The sequence below is a fragment of the Peromyscus californicus genome, unplaced genomic scaffold, assembly GCF_007827085.1.
Source record: "Peromyscus californicus insignis strain IS unplaced genomic scaffold, ASM782708v3 Scaffold_7__1_contigs__length_154581171, whole genome shotgun sequence".
NCBI classification, from domain to species: Eukaryota; Metazoa; Chordata; class Mammalia; order Rodentia; family Cricetidae; genus Peromyscus; species Peromyscus californicus.
Genome location: NW_026294595.1, coordinates 78,756,315 through 78,779,203, shown reverse-complemented (window position 1 = coordinate 78,779,203; position 22,889 = coordinate 78,756,315). Strand labels below are relative to the sequence as shown.

General features: G+C 43.5%; 1 protein-coding gene across 1 annotated transcript in view; it reads left to right on the top strand.

The window, feature by feature from the left end:
* Positions 1-15,871: 15,871 nt before the first annotated feature.
* Caprin1 (cell cycle associated protein 1) overlaps positions 15,872-22,889 on the top strand; it is a 37,414-nt gene continuing 30,396 nt past the window's right edge. The window contains exons 1-2 of the mRNA XM_052725673.1: positions 15,872-16,051; positions 16,613-16,834. Of these exons, the coding sequence (XP_052581633.1) occupies positions 16,613-16,834 (222 nt within the window). The 5' untranslated portion in view covers positions 15,872-16,051. The remainder of the gene's footprint in view (positions 16,052-16,612; positions 16,835-22,889) is intronic.

Genomic DNA, 22,889 nt, shown 5'->3' with positions numbered 1-22,889 from the left:
CATCCTGGTGTCGTCCAGTTCTTAAAATCAGTAGATTTCCCAGTTTCTGTCTTGACTGTTCAGAATTGTTTGACACAGTTGATTGTCTGAAATCATTTCTTCCTTTGATTTCTCTGATGTCATATTCTCGTTTTTACTTGCACGCTCCCTTCCCTGTATTAGCTTTCCCCAACACGTAACTTTCAAATGTTTGTGGTATCCTAGATCCTCTCATTTTTAATATTTCCATAGGTCTCATTAATTCTCATCACCAGCTTCAATTGCTAGCTATGTATGTATGAATCACACATTGGCTGTTTAACCGGGACCTTGCCTCTGAACTCTAGGACTGATTCAAATGTCTGCTTAGTAAATCTACATGGATGTCTCATAAACTCTACAAACTTAACATGTATAAAATTGAACTTTCTACCTTCTACTGCACCACCTGGTCCTTCTGCAGAGAAAGCTCTATTATTTATCAGATGCACAAATCATAAACCTATGTCACATACGTCTCCTTTCCCTCCCTTACCACTGCCCCACATTTTGCCAATTACCACTTCCTATTTACTTCACCCCTGAAGTACTATATATAAAATATATGTATATCAATCTAGCCTGTTGAAATCTCTCCATATCTTCTGGCAGTCCTTGGTCTAAGCCAGTTGCTTTTATGACAGCTGTGTCTTGCGGAATATTATTTTAACTGGGCAAAGATGTGTTACGTTTGTTTATGCTACAGAATGTTACTTTAACTATGTAAAGGTGTGGTACTTTTGTTTATTCTGCATCTGTTTAACTCTGTAAAGATGTGTTGCATTTGTTTCACCTTGCCTGCCTAAGGCACCTGATTGGTCTAATAAAGAGCTGAATGGTCAATAGCTAGGCAGAGGAGGGAAAGGCGAGGCTGGTGGGCAGAGAGAATAAATAGGAGAAATCTAGGCTCGAGAGAGAAAAAAGGAGGAGGAGGAGAGAATGAGGGATATGCCCAGGGTAAGAAGCCAGGCAGCCACTGCCAACCAGATACGAGAAGCAGTGGAAGTAAGATATACAGAAGAAAAAGAAAAGTAAAAAGCCCCGAGGCAAAAGGTAGATAAAGAGAAACATGTTAATTTAAGTTAAAAGAGCTAGCCAGAAATGAGTTTAAGCTAGGCCAAGCTTTTAAAACTAATAAGAAGTGTCCATATCATGATTTGGGAACTGGTTGGTGGCCCAAAAGAAATAGCCTGGTACAGTGGCCTCTTGTTTTCCTACATCCACATTTGCCTCTCTCCAATCTATTTTCTGCAAAGCAACCAGAGTGAGCTTTCAAGAATACAGATCTGATTAGACCGATATATCCTGTTTCACTCTTCTGGGGTTGAAAATGAGGTCACATTCCTCTCAGAGCTCCAATCAGATGACTTCAAGCCTTCAACTTGTCTCCCTTGTGTGATAATTTCAGATTCCAAAGGTTCAGATTGTCTTAATAAACAGAGCTGGGAAATTTGTGCAGATTCTTTTTTTTTACTTGCTGTGGCTGTCAGTAAAACACGGGATTCTACCTATTCTGTCATCCGTAGACCGAACTCTTTGTAGTGTGATTTGCTATGGCCAGATGTGACCAAAGAGCCAGGGTGGTATCCACTCAGCAAAAGGTGGTGCTCTAATGATCTGGGGGCCCAACAGTACTTACTTCTAGAAGGAGGGAAAGAAAAACACAACCTTTGGAAGTGTTCTCTGCAGCTATGACAGCTCAGTGTCATAGGCTTAGTTTTCCAACATTCCCTCTCTTACCTTACACATCTCTTCACTCATACAGGGCTGAGTTGTTCTCATTGGTGACAACATCTGCTTTTACTGTTGGAGGCAAATGGATTTGTGGCATTCAGATTGTTTCTGCCCAGCTCTGCTGCATGAGAGGTCCAAGAGCATATGGTGCCCCTGAAGGGAAACAGAGCCCTAACCAATCCTGAGGTGTTTGAAGCCCATATGTGTGAATGAGTTTTTTCTAAGAGGCATCATTGCCTCTGTTGATCTGTAACCAAAATATCCTTAATTCTTGTCTAGGTTCTGGGTTTGCATCTTGGTTTTTTTTTTTGTTTGTGTGTGTGTGTGTAGGTGTGTGTGTGTGTGTGTGGTTTTTCGCCTTTCCTGGATCTTGCTCTATAGACCAGGCTGGCCTCGAACTCACAAAGATCTGCCTGCCTCTGCCTCCTGGGTTTGCATCTTTACCTGAACACTAATTCAAGTTAGAAACTTCAAGATTCCCAGAAGTAGGTCAAGTGTGGTGGTGGTGGCGGCGGCGGCGGCAGCGGCGGCGGCGGTGCACACCTTTAATCACAGCACTTGAGAGGCAGAGGCAGTCAGATCTCTGTGAGTTTGAGGCCAACCTGGTCTACATAGTGAGTTTGGGGACAGCCACGGCTATGTAGAGAGACCCTGTCTCAAAAAAAAAAAAAAAAAAAAAGCAAAACAACAACCAAACCAAACCAACAAGCAAGTAAACAAAACACCCACTGAGCCATCTCTCTAACCCTGAAAAGAAAGGGTGCTTAGAATCTGGACCTATGAACCAAGAGTCAATGGCTAAGTGTCAAACTGGATTATCTACAGAGTTTTATACATGCATTTCCCAGTGAGATGATCTAAAGTCTTCACGAGAACATCAGGGGAATAGGTTTCCATAGCAAAGTTAACTCCATGCTTTCATGTGTCTTTGATGTTTCTTTGATTCAACATCACGTGGACTCATCCACACTGTAAAATATAACAGTGATCTGCTCATTTCTCGGGTACCTGGTCTTGAGGTAGTGCATGGCTGCCAGAGGCCTTCTGTTCAGATAAGGAAGTTGCTGGTCCTTCCTCCCGTCCTCTGTAAGCAGTGTCTAATGGGGTATGACTAGCCTGGCCACTATGAAACCAAAGAGTAACAGTAGAGAATGCGGTTTTATAGCAGCATACTACTGCTATCTTCTGTTACTTTAATTTTTTTTCTTGTTGGGAGTAGTGGTTCACAACTTTAATTCCTGTGTGCCCGAGGTGAATCCAAGTCCAGTCTGGTCTACAAGGAGAGTTCCAGTTCAGTCAGGGCTGTACAGAGAGACCTTGTCTCAAACAAACAAACAAACAAACAAACAACAAACAACAAACAAACAGTTTAATCTTTCCCTTAGTGTTTTCCTTGCTCCAATGATTTCAATTTTATTTTTTTAATTTCTTGAGAGGATCAGAGAGATGGCTTAGCAATTAAGAGCACTGGCTGCTCTTCCCAGACTCCTAGCACTCACATGGCAGCTTACAACTGTGTGTAACTCCAGTTCCAGGGGTTCCAACACCCTCTTCTGCTTTCCAAGGACCCTGTACACACGTGGTGCATAGAAATCCATGCAGGCAAAATACCCATACACATAAAAATAAAAATTAGTAAAAATTTAAAAACCACTTGTATCTCTGGCTGGCTGTCGTCTTCAGGTTTGCATTATCAGCGTCACTATAAGGCCCAGTGTCCTCTAGTACATCTAATGTATAGGATTGGCCCAGTGTCCTCTAGTACATCTAATGTGTAGGACTGGCCCAGTGTCCTCTAATACATCTAATGTGTAGGACTGGCCCAGTGTCCTCTAATACATCTAATGTGTAGGATTGACCCAGTGTCCTCTAGTACATCTAATATGTAGGATTGGCTACTCAGGTCAATTAGACAAACAGGGGTGGGTCCAGAGGTGGTGCTTTCCATTTTGTTTCTACTGTCTTATTGATAGGGGTGTTTTGCCGGCATGTACATCTGGTGCTCGAAGAGGCCAGAAGGTATTAGGTCCCTTGAAACTGGAGTTACAGATGGTTGTGAGCCCCCACATGGGTGCTGGAAATTGAATCCGGTCTCAGGAAGAACATCCAGTGCTCTTAACCTGTGAGCCATCTCTACAGCACAAGCAGTGCTATGAAGGAGCCCTGCGTGTATGGAACCCTCCAGTCTTGCCACCACCTCTCCATCTCATTGACCTGCTGAGTCACCTTCCTTTTCCCTGCCCTAAACATGCGTTCTCCGTTCTGTGTGCACTCTTCTCCCAGAGGATTTCTCCCAACGTTTTCCCTCCCACCTTCCAATCTGTTCGCTTCTTTTCTGTATCAGCCACTAGAGTTTGCAGACATTTTCCCCCTGTGGTGATTGTTAACATCCTCTACTTAACAGTTCCTTACAGCACTCTCTGGGAAGAGAGAGAAATTGATGGCACTGGAAGAAAAACCTTTGTTTGAATGGATATTTTGGGCACTTATTTTGTGAAAATGCTTTAATACATGCAATTTCCTTTAGTAAGGAGAGATTCACAAACTTAGATGTACAAAAAGGCTTTTTAAATTTGTATTCATTTACTTATTTTTTTGTTTGTTTGTTTGTTTTTGAAGACAGAGTCTCTCTGTGTAGTCCTGGCTGTCCTGGAACTCCCTATTTAGGTCAGACTGGAACTCACAAAGATCCGCCTGCCTCTGCTTCCGTAATGCTGGCTTTAAAAATGCTCACCACCACAGCCTGACTTGAGCCTGAGGTGTTTTTTTTTAATGCATTGCCCTCAAGTGCCAAATTTGGGGATATAGACACAATATCTGGGATGGAACCTGGGAATCTTAATTTTAATAAGAATACTAGGTGATTTTGAGTCTCTGGTTCTCTCTCCTTTTGAGAAATCCTGCCTCAAGGATGAGAACTGGTGGGATGAGGCTCATACACTTCTTTCATTTGCAAATCATAGCATCCACTGAAACCCCTAGACAAGACTTTCAAATTAAGTTCTTATCAAGGTTAAAAAGTTAATGAGCCAGTGAGATAGCTCTGTGAGTAAAGGCACTTGCTACCATGGCTGAAGACAGTAGTAGAATCCCAGGACCCTCATTGTGGGAGGACTGACTCCTATATGTTATTCTCTAACTGCCACACATGTGCTAATGCATACGAGTGCATGCACACACACATACTACAATAAATGTAGCTGGCACTGGTGGCACGCACCTTTAATCCTAGCACTCAGGAGGCAGAGGCAGGCAGATCTCTGTGAGTTCAAGGCCAGCCTGGTCTACAAAGCCAGAACTCTTACAGAGAAAATCTGTCTCAAAAAAAAAATTCGAATTATTCTGTTAGGTGTGAAAGTCAGTTTTGAAATATTAGATATCCTGATTAGCTGTAGAAATAATTTTGAACAGCTATTTTTATACTTCTACTTGCCCAGTCTCTAAGTTTGAGATACATAGTTTTAGTCCCCGTAACATTCCTGGAGCAATTACCTAAAAAGAATTTTTTCCTCAAATTATTATTCACAGAGGGCTAAATGTGTAATTCACAGCATCTGTGTTGTCTGAAAAAGACCAGGGTTGCATATCACCCTCCAAGATGCATGGTGATTATCTATTTACAGTTTAGTTTTATGTTTGTTTACACTTTCTGTGGTGATTTGAATAAGAATGGACTCCATAGGCTCATAGATTTGAATGTTGGTCACTATTGAGTGGCCCTATTTGAAAGGATCTGGAGGTAAGGCCTTGTTGGAGGAAGTGTATCACTGAGCGTTGGCTTTGAGGTTTCAAAAGTCCATGCCAACTGTGATGGCTATTCTTGGTTGTCAACTTGACTACATCTGGAATGAACTACAATCCAGAAATGGAGGGTACATCTGTGAGAGATTCTTTTCTTTTTTCTTTTCTTTCTTTCTTTCTTTTTTTTTTTGGTTTGGTTTTAAGTGGGTGAATCCACTTCTAGTCCAGACCTTTGAGGTAGAAAGATACACATCTTTAATTTGGATGTTGAGGTTGGAAGACACATCTTTATTCTGGGCCATACCTTTTGCTGGAAGCCTATGTAAGGACATGGAAGAAGGAAGCTTTTGCTCTTTGCCTGCTTGCCTTCACCTTGCTAGCACATCCATTCCTTCACTGGCATTGCAGCCTACTTCTTCAGGATTCCAGCATATACTGAAGACCAGCCAAACATCCAGCCTTGTGGACTGAGAAACTACTGGGTTCTTGGACTTTGCGTTCACAGCCAACCACTGTTGCATTAGCTGGGCTGTAGCCAGTAAGCTACATTATAATAAACCCCCTTCATGTATACACAGAGAGATTCACTTTAGAAGTTCTGTTACTCTAGAAAATCTTGACTAATGTACCAACTCCAAAGACTTTCTCTCTTCTTGTTCCCCTGTGGTTCAGGATGTAGAACTCTCAGCTACTTCTCCAGCACCATGTCTGCCTGCATGCCGCCATTCTTCCCACCATGATGACAATGGACTAAACCTCTGAAACTGCAAGCAAGCCCCAATTAAATACTTTATGTACTGGAGGTAGACCGAGCAGAGTTCTCCAGAGAACACCGCCGGACTATGCTACACCTTTCCCAGACCCTGTAACCTATCCCTTCACTTCTAAGTTATCCCACAAAATAAACCTCCCTTTTAACTAAAAAAAAAAAAAAAAAAAAAAAAAAAAAAAAAAAAAAAAAAAAAAAAAAAGCCCAGCTAGCTCAGTCGGTAGAGCATGAGACTCTTAATCTCAGGGTCGTGGGTTTGTGCCCCACATTGGGTGCCAGATATTGGTTAAAATATTAAGGCAACTCCATGAGGCTGGCCTCGAACTCACAGAGATCTGCCTGCTTCAGCCTCCCAAGTGCCGGGATTAAAGGTGTGCACCACTACCACCTGGCTTAAATGCTTTTTAAAAATGAGATGCCGTGGTCGTGGTGTCTCTTCACAGCAATAGAACACTGACTAGGACAGTCTCTAAGTGCTTTCTCTTTTGACAATGTCATTTCAATGTTTTTACTGTAAAATACTAATGAAAAACATTTTTTTTCTCTTCTTAAAAGAAAGCAGGCATTCCTAACCCTGGCATTCCTGATATTTTGGCTCCAATAATAGTTTTTTATGTATACTGTGTGATATTTAGATGTATCTTTGACCTCCATCTACTGGGTGCAATTAACATCACTCCCTCAAATTGTATCATCAAAAACAGCTCCATAGATTGGCAGACATCCCTAAGGAGTGAAGTCACTATAGGTAGACAAGCACTAAAGCAGAAACGCGGAAGTTAAAACTATGCAAGTCACCTAGGCAACTACATGGAAGAGTTCAGTGCCTCTGGTCAGTGTTTATTTTTATTTTTATTTATTTATTTATTTTTTTGGTTTTTCGAGACAGAGTTTCTCTGTGTAGCTTTGTGCCTGTCCTGGAACTCACTTGGTAGCCCAAGCTGGCCTCGAACTCACAGAGACCCGCCTGGCTCTGCCTCCCGAGTGCTGGGATTAAAGGCGTGCGCCACCACCGCCCGGCTTCAGTGTTTTTTTATTATATTGAACATAGTGTGTAGCTCCTAAGTGTTCCTGAAGGAACAGCAGTATTGTTCTCTGTTGGCTTGATCCTGAGTTGGCTGCCGAGTTGGAAACCAAGCACCCACATAGATACCTCTACAGAGAGGCAAACTTGGTCCTGTGGGGTTGCCCAGCACTGGGTCCAGGACTCCACCCGCTAAGTCCCTGAGGAGTTCTCAGAAGAAATGAAGCTCAGATCTCCAGAATAGTCTAAAATCTGACTGAAGGCATCTCATGTAGCTTCAGTCAGAAAACCTGACATCTTGAAGATCATGGCTCATGCAGGAGAAATCCCAGCTGTCTACTCGCTTCTCAGAAATCCTAGGACCTCTTTTACCTTGGAAAAAAGGAAAAAATACTTTCCCTTCTCCCTATTCTGCCCCTCAAATGGAACAAGACACATCTTCACCGACTGTATCAGGGTGGGTGTTGCTGGCCCTTCATTATGTCGTAAACTGGTCACTTTGGTCCTTCTAGAGTACTAGGGGTGAGAACTACTTTTGCTCGGCAGTAGCCATGATAGATATAAGTCCCATGGGATATGATTGACCTTGAGCTGTCCCTTTGTAGTTTCCCTGGGCTTGGAGCCCAGTCACCAATCTGTGTAGAGGTTTTAGGTTTTCTCTTCAGTTCTTTAGATAGTCTGAAAAGAGAATCCAGGCCTGGATACAGTTGGACTCTTGGGGAAGAAGCAGAACATGGAGCCTGCAGGGTCTGAAATGTGAAGGATGGAGGGAGCCATAGTTGAGTTGAACACAAGCACTGGCTATGTGGGAACCATTAAACATCTGTTCTGCAGTTGATACCTTGGTTAACGGGGCACTGCTGCTGGGAAAAAGGGGGTATATTCATTGTGTGGTCAGAGCCACTAAATTAAGGTTCACAGTTTCTGCTTGGTTGCCGGAATGGGGGCAAGGAGTGAGCCCTTTTGTCACCTACATTTGTTTCTTTCAAAATGAGCAGCACAGTGTGGTCACGGTGGGATGTTGGTTGAAAGGTTCTGCTCCCATGAGCATTTTGCAACTGTACTTGTAGAGTTCCAGGCAGCTCTTCTCATGTGCCAGGAAGGTGTAGAGCTGATGGCAGCTTTCACGGTTAGCTTGGATATTATGCTTTCAGGAGACCACTCCCCAGGGAGGTGCTGGGAGTAGAAAGATGTGGGGTGTCTTACAATTTTTCTGGGGAGGTGACCTACTTTTCCTTTCCTCAATAGTGTAGAAAGTATGGTTTTGAAGACTGCTCTATCCACCACCATATGCCAGGCCATTTGACTTCACATTTTCAAGTTGAAGGGAGGAGCTGAGGGGAGTGGGAAAGGACTGGTAAATAAATGTGGGTGAGGTGAGCATATGGATGTGGTATCAGACAGAGGGTGCCAGTCTGACAGGAACAGGTAAAAGCACGGAGGGTGTGTGTGTGTGCATGTTGTCTGTTTAATGCATTATGCTATCTAACCTGCGAGCAGGCCCCCTGGCCAGGGTAGACACAGGTAGATCTGAATGGAGCACACTTAGAGAATGCTGATGAAGAACAAATGTCTGTGAAGAACAAACTGTGCAGTGTAAGAGAAAACTGGGATTTAATTTCAAACAAACCATTAAAGAATAAAATAACAGTGTTTGGGGCTCAATTGGAAGCCCTGAGTTGATCCCCGGCACTATATTAAACTAGGATTGATGGCACATGCCTTTAATTCCTGCACTTGGGAGTTGGAGGATCAAAAGTTCCGGTCAAGGACTAGAGAAGATTCAGTGTTTAGAGACTTACTGCTTTTTCAGAGGACTTGCGTTCTAGACCTAGCACTCACACTGGGCTGCTCTAAAATATCTTAACTCCAGCTCCAAGGTATTTGATGCCCTTTTTCATCTCCACTGGTACCTACACTCACATGCATATATCTATACACAGATACACACTCCTAAACATAATTAAAAATATATCCCTCTCATTAGCCCCAAGGCCATCCTTGACTACATAGTGAGTTTGAGGCCAGCCCAGGCTGCTTAAGACCCTGTCTCACAAACAAACAAAAACAACAGTATTTGGGAAAATTAAAAAACAAAAACCAAACAAACCCTATTCTGAATATACCGCATCTCTCTCTACAAAATACAAAATTCTATATCTAGAAATAACATCACAAGAAAAGGTGTACATAAGAAAATATATATTGAAAAGAATACTATTTAGGCTAAGACAGCAAAGAGACAGTATGGGTCAACTGTGGTAACCAGTATCAAATTGATGTACTAATACGGGGGAATACATTTATTGACAAAATATTTGTAGCAGTTGTGATATTGCTTCTGAAAACACAAGAGCTGAAAAGGTAGAGCTTAGGTTAAATGGTAGTTTGTGGACCATAATTAAATTGGCTGAATTAATAGGAAAGGAGTATCAGGAAAAGTATACTGGAAATACTTGTGATTTATGTTAAAATGACTGAAAGCAGTTGAGAGTTTAAGAACTTTATTTGTATATGCAATGAGGTTGATACTTTCACCAGGTTTCTGTCAAGCCAAAGCAAAGCTGTCCTTGATGAAAAATCTTTTTTTACTACACATGAAGTTGACATCACCCAGAATTTGGTAGGCTGGGGCAGGAGGATTGTCATCAGTTTACTGCCAACCTGGGCTACAGAGTAAGTTCAAGGCCAGTCTAGGCTGCATGTGAGGCTGTGTGTGTGTGTGTGTGTGTGTGTGTGTGTGTGTGTGTGTGTGTGTGTGTGTAAAATAACCAAAGAGAGGGGAAAGGCATTAGTTAGCAGCTGATTCAAATTGAAGCAGCTGGACTAATTTTACTAAAACTATTTAAGTACTTCTGTTATTCAATGTCACCATGGAAACATCAGAAAGCTGTGGTCTCAGGGATTAAAGTGAGTATCTGCTTGGGAAATCTGGATTGTTAAAATGCACTATTGTGCATACTATCAAGGTTTGAGGACACTTGGCAAGTGTTTTCCACCAGTGTTTTGTACAATTCCCTTGGGTTTGTAGAATACCTTTTATTTTTTTTTTCACCAAAACAATGATTCTATTACATGGCTTTGGAGAAAAAAAAAAGTCAAAATACAGCTGTGATTAAGTTTTGCATAAACATTTCACTTTCTGTCAAACAGGAAACAGACATATTTGGCTTACTGAGGTCATTGCATTGGGCTTGGCAGGAAGTCAGCTAAAGATGCAACTTTCCCTTAAATGTATTGGTTTTCTTGGACTTGCTGCTACTGCAAGAATATCAGAAAAGAAAGGAAAAGGGGGGATTGAGAAGACAGATTATGAAAAGTGAAACCGTAACAGTTCACTAAATATTTTGAGTACATCGAGTTTCCCAACCAGGTCTCTGACAGAATATCATCTCTTTATCCTCTTACATTAAGTTGAATAGTATTTCATGTAACTCTGGCATATGTTGTCTGTCTGGAGACTTTGACTGACTTCTATGTGTGTGATGCATGCATGTGTGTACCTGTAATCCTATCCCTCAGGCGGCTTTGGTAGAAGTAGGAGTTCAAACTGGCTTGAGCTACATAGTGAGATCCTGTCTGGACATCGTCCATTCCCCACCACCAGTTACCTCTGATAGTCTTTTTTTTTTTTTTTTTTTTTTTCCCCGAGACAGGGTTTCTCTGTGTAGCTTTGCGCCTTTCCTGGAACTCACTTGGTAGTCCAGGCTGGCCTCGAATTCACAGAGATCCACCTGGCTCTGCCTCCCGAGTGCTGGGATTAAAGGCATGCGCCACCACCGCCCGGCTCCTCTGATAGTCTTATAGCATAGTAATCAAAAGCTTCTCTGGCAGTCTGGTCTGCTGAGCAACTTACGAGAGCCCTCTGTTGAACTGTGATATGTTTAAGGCAGGGACTTGAAAACTTCCATTACAGAAGAGAAAGTATTTTAGATTTGATATTTCTTTTGAGGGACTGTATATATGGGCATGCATATCCCACCAAAAGCATATGAAGGTCAGAAATCAACTTGATGGACTCCATTTTCTCTTTCTACCATGTAGTTTTTGGGGATCAAACACGTTTTCAGGCTTAGGGAAAGTGCTTTTTCTCACTGACTCATCTTGCTGGCTTGTCTTTTAGATGTCAAACACTGTGTCATAGTAACTGATTTGCTGTGGCATGGAAGTCACCATAGAAAATACATCAATGGATGCAGATATGTTCCAATAAATCTTTATACAAATAGATGGATCTGGGAGATGGCTTAATGTGTAAGGTGACTGTCCTGTCAGACAGCTCCCAAATAATGATATGGAGACTTAATGTGAAAGCTTGGTCTATAGCTTAGGCTTGTTCCTAACTAGCTCTTATAAATTAACCCATATTTTTATTATCTGTGTTCTACCATGTGGCTTTTACCTGTGTGTCCAACTTGTTCCAAGTCTGGCTGACTTCTCTTTCTTCTTCCCCGAGTCCCCCCTATGCCTGGAAGTCCTGCTTATACCTCCTGCCTAGCTATTGGTCATTTAGCTTTTTATTAAACCAATCAGAAGGTGCCTGGGCAAATACACATCTTCACAGTATAAAAAGATTCCACATTAGCGGGTAGGAGCATTCATTTTGCAAGCAAAGGTCCCAAGCACCCATGTAGAAAGTTGAGCATGGCTGTTTGTAACCCCAGCAAGATCAGATCTTGAGACTTCTCTGGCCAGCCAGCCTAGCCAAAACAGTGAGTTTCCCTTACAGTGACAGATACTGTTACAAGGCAATAAGGCAAAGAATAGAGAAGACAATAATTTGGATTCTACATGCTTGGTCACAACTCACTTGTATACACATGCATACATATACCTAAAACCATAAAACAATTAGAGGGCCACTTGCTTGGAGTCACGTTCCTTTGCCCATGAAGCCATCTTGCTGGCTCTGGTACTCATACTTTGGTATCCATCAGAATTATCCACAGCGCATGTTAAAACAGTTGCTGGGCTTCATGCCAGAGGTTTCTGATTCTGTAGGTCTGTGGAGAATTTATCTACTGGAGTATTCAATGTCTGATCTCAAATACGTTGGTCAAGTTCTGCAGAATCACACAATTTTTCAAAACTCTTCAAAATTCTGAAGATTTTGTTAAAATGAAGGCTAATTCAGTAGGTTTGCCTTGGAGGTCAAAGATAGTGACATCGGTTGGTCTGAATACGCTTGGAATTACAAGTAGCTAAGAATCATAATCCTCTCTAGGTACTAGAATATTTTATCATAGTGCTAAGTAGTTCTTATTTGTCTAATCGTAAGTTAACTGTTATTCTTCTCATACCTGACATACAACTGGTTAGCAAATCTTTTGGTTCTACTATGGCACTGACAAATGAATCCGACCCTTGTTATTACCTTACCGGTTTTATAATTACAATGTATAATGAATCCGACTCACCTTTACTGCTTGTCCCTGTTTTGGGATACACGACTGTGGGCGGGCTGACATCAGCCTGTAGCTTGAGTTTTCCTGCCTGGCCCACAATGGGACAAATCACTCTCACCTGCCAGTCCCACAGCCGCTCAGACCCGACCAAATAAACACAGAGACTTATATTGGTTACAAACTGTATGGCCGTGGAAGGCTTCTTGCTAACTGTTGTTACAGCTTAAATTAATCCATTTCTATAAATCTATACCTTGCCACGTGGCTCGTGGCTTACCAGCATCTTCACATGCTGTTTGTCATCATGGCGGCTGGCAGTGTCTCTCTGACTCAGCCTTCCACTTCCCAGCTTTATTCTGCTCCTTGCCCCGCCTACACTTCCTGCCTAGCCAATGGCCAATCAGTGATTTATTTATTGACTAATCAGCAACACATTTGCCATACAGAACATCCCACAGCATCAGCCCATTTCCTGGTCTCTTGGATTCTGCTTTTGCATTTAGCCTTTCACCTCCACTACACATTGAAAATTTTTTTTTTTTTTTTTTTTTTGGTTTTTCGAGACAGGGTTTCTTGTGTAGCTTTGCGCCTTTCCTGGAACTCACTTGGTAGTCCAGGCTGGCCTCGAACTCACAGAGATCCGCCTGGCTCTGCCTCCCAGTGCTGGAATTAAAGGCGTGCGCCACCACCGCCCGGTGAAATTTTTTTATATAGCAGTGAGTGATTTATTATTTTAACTTATTCTGTCTTATTGAGACAGAGTTTCTCTGTGTAGCCTTGGTTGTCCTGGAACTTGCTCTGTCGACCAGGCTGGCCTCTAACTCACTGAGATCCAGCTGCCTCTGCCTCCCAAGTCCAAGTGTTGGATTAAAGGTGCATGCCGGCCGCTGCCACCACCCCACTGCCGTAGGAGTGATTTAAAACACAGGTGGATGATGAAACTAACATCTTCACTATGGAAATACTGGTCAGGCCCCTTCTAGATCTTTCCGTCTACTCCTTGCTCTGGCCACTGTGGAACCTATTAGGATTTTTTTTTCCCTTGACAGGATCTCACTCTGCAACTCTTGCTTGGTCTGGAACTCACTGTGTAGACTAGGCTAGTCTTGAACTCAAAGAGGCCTGCCTGCCTCTGCCTGCCCAGTGCTAGTATTAAAGACAGGGTGCCCATGCAAGGTTCTTTGGTTCTTGGTGAATGTTCCCTTTACTGGAAAAGTCCTCCGCTAAGCCTTCCTTGCTGCTTCGGTCCTTGTTCAGAAGTACCCCAGTAAGGCTTTCGCCGGCCACCACCCCTTTTCTTCCTTTACTCTCCTTGTTATTTGTGCACACCATCCCCTACCAACTCCATAAAAAAAGCTGTTTTGTTCACCATTCCTAGCCCTGAGGAGTTCTTAGTATGCCATCAGATGCTCATAAATATTTAAATGTACAGATTACAGACTTTATAGCTAACTGGAATATCTCAAGGCCACAGGCTGCTTGTTTCTCCAGGAAACAACAGTACATCTCTGTAAGACGAATCTTAAAAGGTTTTATTAAAAAACAAAAAACAAAAAACAACAAAAAAACCCTTACTGGGGTACTTCTGAACAAGGACCGAAGGAAGCAAGGAAAGCTTAGAAGAGGACTTTTCCAGTACAGGGAACATCATTTACTAAGAATCAAAGAACCTTGCATAGGCACCCTGGGAGGCAGAGGCAGGCAGGCCTCTTTGAGTTTAAGACTAGCCTAGTCTACACAGTGAGTTCCAGACCAAGTTAGAGCTGCAGAGTGAGATCCTGTCAAGAAAAAAAAAAGCCAATTGGGGTAAATTCTGAAAGTTCAGAGAGACAAACAAGCTACAGCCAACCTCAGTTCACCAACTCCTCAGCTGATCTTGTTTCTTCAGACTGAAAGCCTCCGAGTCCTCACTGGAATGGATCTCAGCTGAACTGTTCAAAAGTCTTTTGTTCCTGGTCCTCACGCCTTATATACCTTTCTGCTTCTTGCCATCAGTTCCTGGGATTAAAAGTGTGTGTCCTTCCCAAGCAAAGACATGAGCTCTCAAGTGCTGGGATTAAAGGTGTGTGCCACAACTGTCTGGCTCTGTTTCCAGTGTGGCCTTGAACTCACAGATATCCAGAGGGATCTCTGCCTCCCAAGTAATGGGATTAAAGGTATGTGCTACTTCTATGTTTAATATAGTGGCTAGCTGTTTCCTGATCTCCAGATGAGCTTTATTGGTGTGCACAAATAAAATATCACCACACATCTCCTCCAGATGTATTGGTGCCAGCCAGCATTACTTATTTTAATCCCCAGGGAACAGTGATTTTGGTAGAATTCTCTGCTAAATCTTTTCATGGAATTTAAATTATAAATTGGTCATTTACTGTTATCATACAACACTATGTTGAATTTTCCATGGATCATATTCCTTTTATTACATTTTTCTAGAACACTCCTTTTCTACTCAATGTTCACCCCCACCCTGGAATAATTCTCTCGTAGAAAAGCCCCCAAACCCCCATCAAGCATAGTCTTTGAAGTTTTGGGTAAAATCTAAAACAAAGGTGAAAGCTGAGAAATTCATGATAGGGCCTGGGCCTACTTGTTAACTCAGGGTAGGTGAAGACAGTTTTTAACATGACCTGGGGAATTTTAGGACATCAAAAGGCCACTTAAGGATGCTCATTCTCCATGGATTCTACAGAGAATGCCAAGGTTACTGGATGATTGTTATGTGGCCAGCTGTCTTTTTTCAGACCTTTTAGTGTGCATATAGAAGGAATTCTAGAAGCTAGGATGGCACCACCCACCCCACGCACCCCTTACTTTCAGAAACCTCGGCCTTGCCCAACCCCCACCACCCCCAAATAAGGGCTCTACAAGGGGCAGTCCCGGGCTCCGGAGCCTGCCGCTTGACACCTATTGTCCCCGTTTGGGTGTGTCAAGTGATTTCGCCTGAAGGACCCCAGATATAGATTTCACTCAAAACCCAAGGCACTGCTGCAGCGGCCACCGTGGAGGTACTGTCCAGATCCGCAGAGTGGCAGGAACCCGGCGCAGAGGTCCCGGCCCGGCGGGGACGCGGTCTAGGCGATCTTTCCTGACAGGCGTTCACTGCGGGCAGCCCCGGCGGCCTGAAGGCCCCTGCTCCCTCTTGCTCCCGCCCCCCCCCCCCGCCCCCCTCGTCTCCGAGCGCTGCCCGGCTAAGTCCCTCCCGCGCCGCCTCTTGTCCCACCAGGAGCAGCTCAGTGCAGCGGGGACAGGGCGAAGCGGTCTGCGCCCACGGAGCGCACGCCTCGGCTCGCAACGCAGCGCCACCCTTGCCCCCGTCGGCTGCCCACTCCAGACGTCCAGCGGCTCCGCGCGCGCACGGTGAGCGCCATCCCGGACCGAGGCGCCGAAGGGGACGAAGGCCGCTGCCACCCGAGTGTCCTTGTTAGCTTCGGAGCGGCCCGGGCGGCGGGAGGGGCTCGCCCCGGCCCTCCCCACCCCCCCCACCCCGGTCACTCCCAGTGCCCTTCTCCACCCCTGGCCCTGACCTCTGTCCCTCTCGTTCGCGCCCGGCAACGGGTGCCGCCCGACCCGGCGGGGGAAACCGTTGCCCTGGCGGTTGGCGGCGGCCGTGCCAGGCCCCGCCCCCGGCGCGAGCTCGGTGCCCCGGGGCGGGCGGGCGGGCGGGCGGGCGGGCAGGGGGAGGGGCGGGCGTCCCGGCGCCCCGCTGGCGGGTCGCGCGCGTGCCCGCGGCCCCCTTCCTGCCGGCGGCGCGCGCCTTTCTCCCTCCCTCCCCCCTCCCCCCGCCGCGCGCGCGCGCGCGCAGCCGCCCGCCCGCCCGCCCGCTGCGCGTTTTGTCCCGCGTCTCGCCCCGTCCGTCTCCTGACTCGCCGCTCTTGTCCTTCCCTCCCGCTTTTTTTCTCCTCTCTTCTCGGTCTAAAGATGCCCTCGGCCACCAGCCACAGCGGAAGCGGCAGCAAGTCGTCGGGACCGCCGCCGCCGTCCGGTTCCACCGGGAGTGAGGCGGCGGCGGCGGCGGCAGCCGGGGCAGCTGCGCCGGCTTCTCAGCATCCGGCAACCGGCACCGGCGCGGTCCAGACCGAGGCCATGAAGCAGATTCTCGGGGTGATCGACAAGAAACTCCGGAACCTGGAGAAGAAAAAGGTGCGAGGAGATAACGGAGAGGGAGGGCTTGTGGCTCCAGCCCCACGCCTGTCTCCGCGGCGGACGGAGCTTCGTGCCCAGAAAACGGGCGCCTCGGGGAGGTGCCTGTCACCTGACCCGACCGCGGCGCTGCCTCTAGGCCTCGGTTACTCACATCATGCTGTGTCGGGCCTTACCTCCCGGTAACGGGCTGCCTAGGTGGTGGGGGCCCATTGCCGAGACATCCTCCGAAACCGAGGCCAGACATCTGACCGAGGCCATGGGGAAGAAAGTGTGCCTGGTCGGCCGATTGCCTCGTGGAGTTGAGAGGCCCATGCCCTGGAGCCGTGGCTTTTGCCTCTTAGCACGGCTCGTGGCCGGTGGAAGGGCTCTGGCCTCTCTTCGCAGGGAGAGATGTGTGTGTGTTCCTAAACTAGGGTTGCAGGCCCGCTTCGAGCGGGGCTTCACTTGGGTATCCCCTCCCCCTTCTGATGGGCTCCCTACGTTACCCCCTTTGTTTCGATTGTCTGGGTGCTCCGAACCTCACGCCCAGCCTAGTCACGAGGTGGTTTTTTTTTTTCCTCGTTTTTGTTTTTGCTTTTGTTTTTTTGCAGCGACTTTTTATTTTAATTTATTTTTGCCTCTGCAGCATTCTAAGGGGGAGGGGGTATCTTCGATTGCGAGCCTTCGGGGTGGATCTAGATTAGACTGGAGTGGACTACCTCTGGGTCCCTGGGCACATGGAGTGTCTAACATGGCGGCGGCTGCGGGAGAGGGAAGCGCTGTACAGGAGCTGCATTGTGAGCACAAAGCGAAAGCCGAGGGGGAGGGCAGAGACCAAGCAGCCGCCCCGCCTAGCCTCCCCCCCCCAAAAAAAAAATCGAGCCACACCCACTCTGTTTTTGGCTTTAATATTTAGCCATTCTGGGCCACACGATGTGGTTACTTAAGTCGGCTTTTTGTCTTATACTTTTAGTGCAGGACAGTGTACCAACACAGTTTATAGGCGAAGGGTCTCCGTGGAAGTGAATTTCTACCTTAAGGAAAGTAGTGGAAAGGAACAAACAGATGGTTAGTACAGTCAAAACGGAGTCGATTACACCTGGGACTGTTAATGCTAACTTGCCCTTTCACCTTAAGTAAAATGTAACTTTGACAACTTAGGCCTGCCAGTCTTTAGGACATTTTCAATTTTGAAAATTCCCGTGAAGATTTTTATTTAGTTACAGGATAGGATTGAGAGGAATATTGGCTAAAATCTGAGTTGTAGGAAGTTGGAAAAAAATAGGATATTTTAAGTCTTAGTCTTGATAGTTTATCATCTATCTACTGACTTTCCCATTTTTGGTGAGTTTGAAACATTCACCTTTGCTACTTTACTGTCTCAGTGCTGAACATTTTTACCTTTTTAAAAATTTAATTTCCCAGACTTTATTTGAAACTGAGAATATACATTAATTGGAGATAGCAAGCTTTTTTTGATAATTATTTTGATATACAAGTGTTTTCTTAGTAATTGGAAAAATATTAAAATAGTGAAAGCATCATAAACTACATTCAAATATGGAATTGTGTGCCATCGTTTTTTGGTACTTGATGTATGAGTTTTTTCTTTTTTCTTTTTGGTTTTTCTGAGACAGGGTTTCTCTGTGTAGCTTTGCGCCTTTCCTGGATCTTGCTCTGTAGACCAGGCTGGCCTCGAACTCACAGAGATCTGCCTGCCTCTGCCTCCCAAGTGCTGGAATTAAAGGCGTGCGCCACCACCGCCCGGCTGATGTATGAGTTTTTGCCACCCTGTGTAAAAATTAGTATAACTTGTACCTTTAATTTTCCTAATGCAGTAAGCAGTACTATTATTGGCTGATGCTCCAAATGGTTAATTTTTTGGGTTTCTTCTAGTAGAGGAACAAACATGAGCTTTAATAATGTATTATTGTAAGTATAGATGTTAGCAGCTGTAAAATCTTTAAATATAATATGTTCATTAAAAAACAATGCTGAGCCCGGTGGTGGTACACACCTTTAATACACAGAGACATCTGTCTGGGAAAACAATGCTGAGTAGCAGTTATTGTATTTATGAGGTGTTGAAGGGTATTTGATAAACAAGATGCAGAAATCTAGGTTATAAGCCCTAGGAAGACTTGAACCATGACTAGCCACCTGTGTGTAGTTGTAAACATTTGAATTCATTTCCTCTAACTTGGGTGAGAGTAATTTGCTATTACCTAGTTGGTGATGGTGCATTGCTTTTAATCCCAGCACTCAGGAAGCAGAGGCAGGCAGATCTCTGAGTTCAAGACCAGCCTGGTCTACAGTGAGTTCCAGGACAGCCAGGCCTACACAGAGAAACCCTGTCTAAAAAAAAAGAGAGTAATGTAATTATTGTTAAAGAGATTATTGACTCAGAAAATACTGCCTTATGATGATGTAACAAACAACATCACATAAAAATCTTTTGTATCAGTTTTTTCTGTTCTCAGTGTTTTGGTTGCCAAATATCAGTGAAGATTATAAACCACAGGCTGAGCTACTCACTAGACTGTTGATGTGGCTTAATGGCTATTGCAGTGGAGAGCTGCTTAAGGCATTGGAGTCTGTACTAATATAAGCACATCTGGTTTTTATTTTTTTTCTTCTTTCTGTTACTGGATGATTTGTCCAGTGAGAGGTTTTCAATAGGACTGAGCTTTTTTATTTTTTATTTTTTATTTTATTTTTATTTTTTTAGAGACAGGCTTTCTCTGTGTAGCCTTGGCTATCCTGGAACTCACTCTGTAGACCAGGCTGGCCTCGAACTCACAGAGATCCGCCTGCCTCTGCCTCCCAAGTGCTGGGATTAAAGGCATTGGCCACCACTGCCTGTCAAGATTGAACGTTTGGCATTTGTAATGTACCTAAAATAGGATTTACTCTATGAATCACTTTTAAACTTTTTTTAGCAACTCTAATGCAATAACCATTTTTTTAACTTAATTTAGCAACTTATATTTATATTTGTTTCTTACCTATTGATACTGCAACCTGTTAGACCAGGAAGGTATCCTAACAAAAGTTACCAGTAGATAATGTAGTATCAGATTAAAGCAGAAACCTGATACAGTTTTATTTCATTTAAGAAAACAAAGTTTTTTGTTTGTTAATTTCTACAATTAGAGGAAAGTTTTCCTCTGTCCATTGAGAATACAGTCTTACCATTGGCAAAATAGGTAATTCAACCTAATAAGTGGCAAATGTCTTGGTCATTTTTGAAGTTTGGGCTAATAATAAAAAGTATATTGATGTTGAACAAAAAAAATACAACTATAATATAGAGAATCAGATGTAAACATAAAAACCTTAATTAGAAATTTGATTTAAACAAATTAAAAATAATACTGAGTTGAGGGATTTATTACCTAGTTTCCTTTCAGTACTGACCTGGGCCTTAGGCTATATAAGATACTTGGAAACAAAGTCTGAATTTTAAGAGACACTCATCTGATAGCATAAAATTTAATCAGTTTTGATGTAAAGGATGTTTTTAATAGATGGCATCTAAAACAACTGGAAACTCTGCTAGGTGAAAGGTTAGATGGTGATCTCTTGATTTAAAAAAAGCTTAACTGGTTTGTAACCCAAACTGATAAGAAAAAGAAAAAAAGTATATTTTTGCACCATTCTCTAAAGTAGTGCCCTCAACCTGTGAGTCACAACTCGTGGGGAGGATGTTGAATAGCCCTTTTACAGAGTCACCTAAGACCCTTGGAAAACATAGATATTTATATTGCAACTCATAACAGTAGCAAAATTTCAGTTTTGAAGTAGCAATGAAAATAGTTTTATGTCTGGGGGTCACCACAACATGAGGAACTGTATTAAAGGGTCATAGCATTAGGAAGTTTGAGAACCACTGCTAAAGACTTCATGCATGTTATATCTTTATAGTTAATATTATTCATTAAAAATAGCGAGAATAACCTTTCTAGATCTACAGTGTCTCTTGGAATCTTTGGTGCAATTATTGTACAGGGTTTTTGCTAAGTGTTTTGACAGATACTCAATTTTTAAACTTTTATAGGTATAAATCTTTTCTTGGGCTAATGGAAGTTTTTTTTTTTGACATCAGATTTCTGGTGAGTTAGCTTCTTCGTTGGTTTACAAGATCTGTTCATCTGCAGTGCAGAGGCTAATGTTATTTAGTTTTGTGTTCTTGTCTCAGCAAAAAGGCTATAATGTTTAATTTGGGAGCAAGCTTATTTTATTTTTTGAGATAGGGTCTCTGTAACTCTGGTTGTCCTGGAATTTGCTGTTTAGATCAGGCTGGTCTGGAACTCAGAGATCCACCTGCCCCTGTTTCCTGAGTGCTAGGATTAAAGTAATGGGCCACTACACAAGATTACTTCGTTTTGAATTCACCTTGCCAAGGGGGAAAATGATGATGTGTAATTGGTTCTCAGCTTTCTCTTGTGCCCCCTATCCCCCATGGTGTATGTTACTTAAAAAGGTTGTGGATTTCTTTTCTTGGGTGAGAGTAGAATCATGGGTATTATAATGGTAGATTAAATGATAGATTACTTGGCCAAAGTATTTAAAGTATTTTGCTTCAGAATACTTATATGAATAAGAATACATTTTTAAAGAAATATTTATTATGTATGCAGAAGGGGGTGCCAGATCTCATTACAGATGGTTATGAGCCACCATGTGGGTGCTGGGAATTGAACTCAGGACCTCTGGAAGAGCAGTCGGTGCTCTTAACCTCTCAGCCATCTCTCTAGCCCCAATGAATAAGAATACATTTTGTGTTAAATACAGATTAAGAATATAAATTGTGGAGCCGAGCCAGCCTGGTCTACATAGTGAGTTCCAGGACAGCCAGAACTACATATGAGACCCTGTCTTGAAGGAGTGAAAGAAAAAAACTATATAGTTTGTTAAAATTTTAAGTAAATAATTACTAAATCTATATTTAGGGCTAGATGAAGATTAGCACTGTCTCATTTTTTCAGAAAATTAGTAAAGTATTTAGTTGGTAAAAGCATTTTGTCATGACTAATTAACTTTAAATTTTTTACCATGTTGTTAAAGAACCTTACACCTTCTTAAAGCCACCTTAGAGTTCAGTCCAATTCATCTTGTAGAGAAGCAAATAGAAATGCTTCTATAAAATGACCCAGGTCTGAATGGGTGATTTAATATTTATTGGGATAGTCAGAATTTGTAATGATGTTCAACCTAAGTGTAATTGTTCATATTAATTACTCTGCAGAACTAAATAAGCCCTTTTGCTTCAAATTCTTGAAAACATTTTTTTTTGTTTGTTTGTTTTTCGAGTCAGGGTTTCTCTGTATAGCTTTGTGCCTTTCCTGGAACTCACCCTGTAGCCCAAGGCTGGCCTCGAACTCACTACTCAAACAGAGATCTGCCTGCCTCTGCCTCCCGAGTGCTGGGATTAAAGGCATGTGGCACCACCGCCCTCTTTAAAACATTTTAAAGTTTATTTTATGAGTGTGAATGTTTGCCTTAATGTATCTAAATGTACCATGTTTGTATAATGTCTGCTGAGGAACTGGAATTACAGATGGTTGTGACGATCTGCCATGTGGGTGCTGGGAATGGAACGGTATCTTTCTCAAGAGCAGCAAAGTTCTCTTAACAGTTGAACCACCTCTTCAATGGCCCCCTTCTCCTTTTTGAGTCAGGGTCTCACTGTGTAGCCGTGGCTGTCTGGAACTTGCTATATAGATCAGTAACTTGCTATGTAGACCAGGCTATCCTCAGATCTGCCTTCAGCTTCCAAGTGCTGGGCTTAAAGGTGTACACCACTGAATTGGGCTGTATGTATGTATGTATGTATTTTAATGTTGTCCTTGGCAGTTTTCACAGCCAACGTGAATTGTGCTAAGATTCTTTTTCTAGTTTATTTAATGTTTGTGCTTGAGTGTATTTGAGTATTTATGTGGTTGTGAGTTGCTATGTGGGTGCTGGCAACCAAATCTGGGTCCGTAAGAGTAGAAAGCTTTCTTAACTGCTGAGCCATTTCTCTAGTCCCTAGTTATTGTTTTAAAGGCCAACATGCAGCTGGATGTAGTGG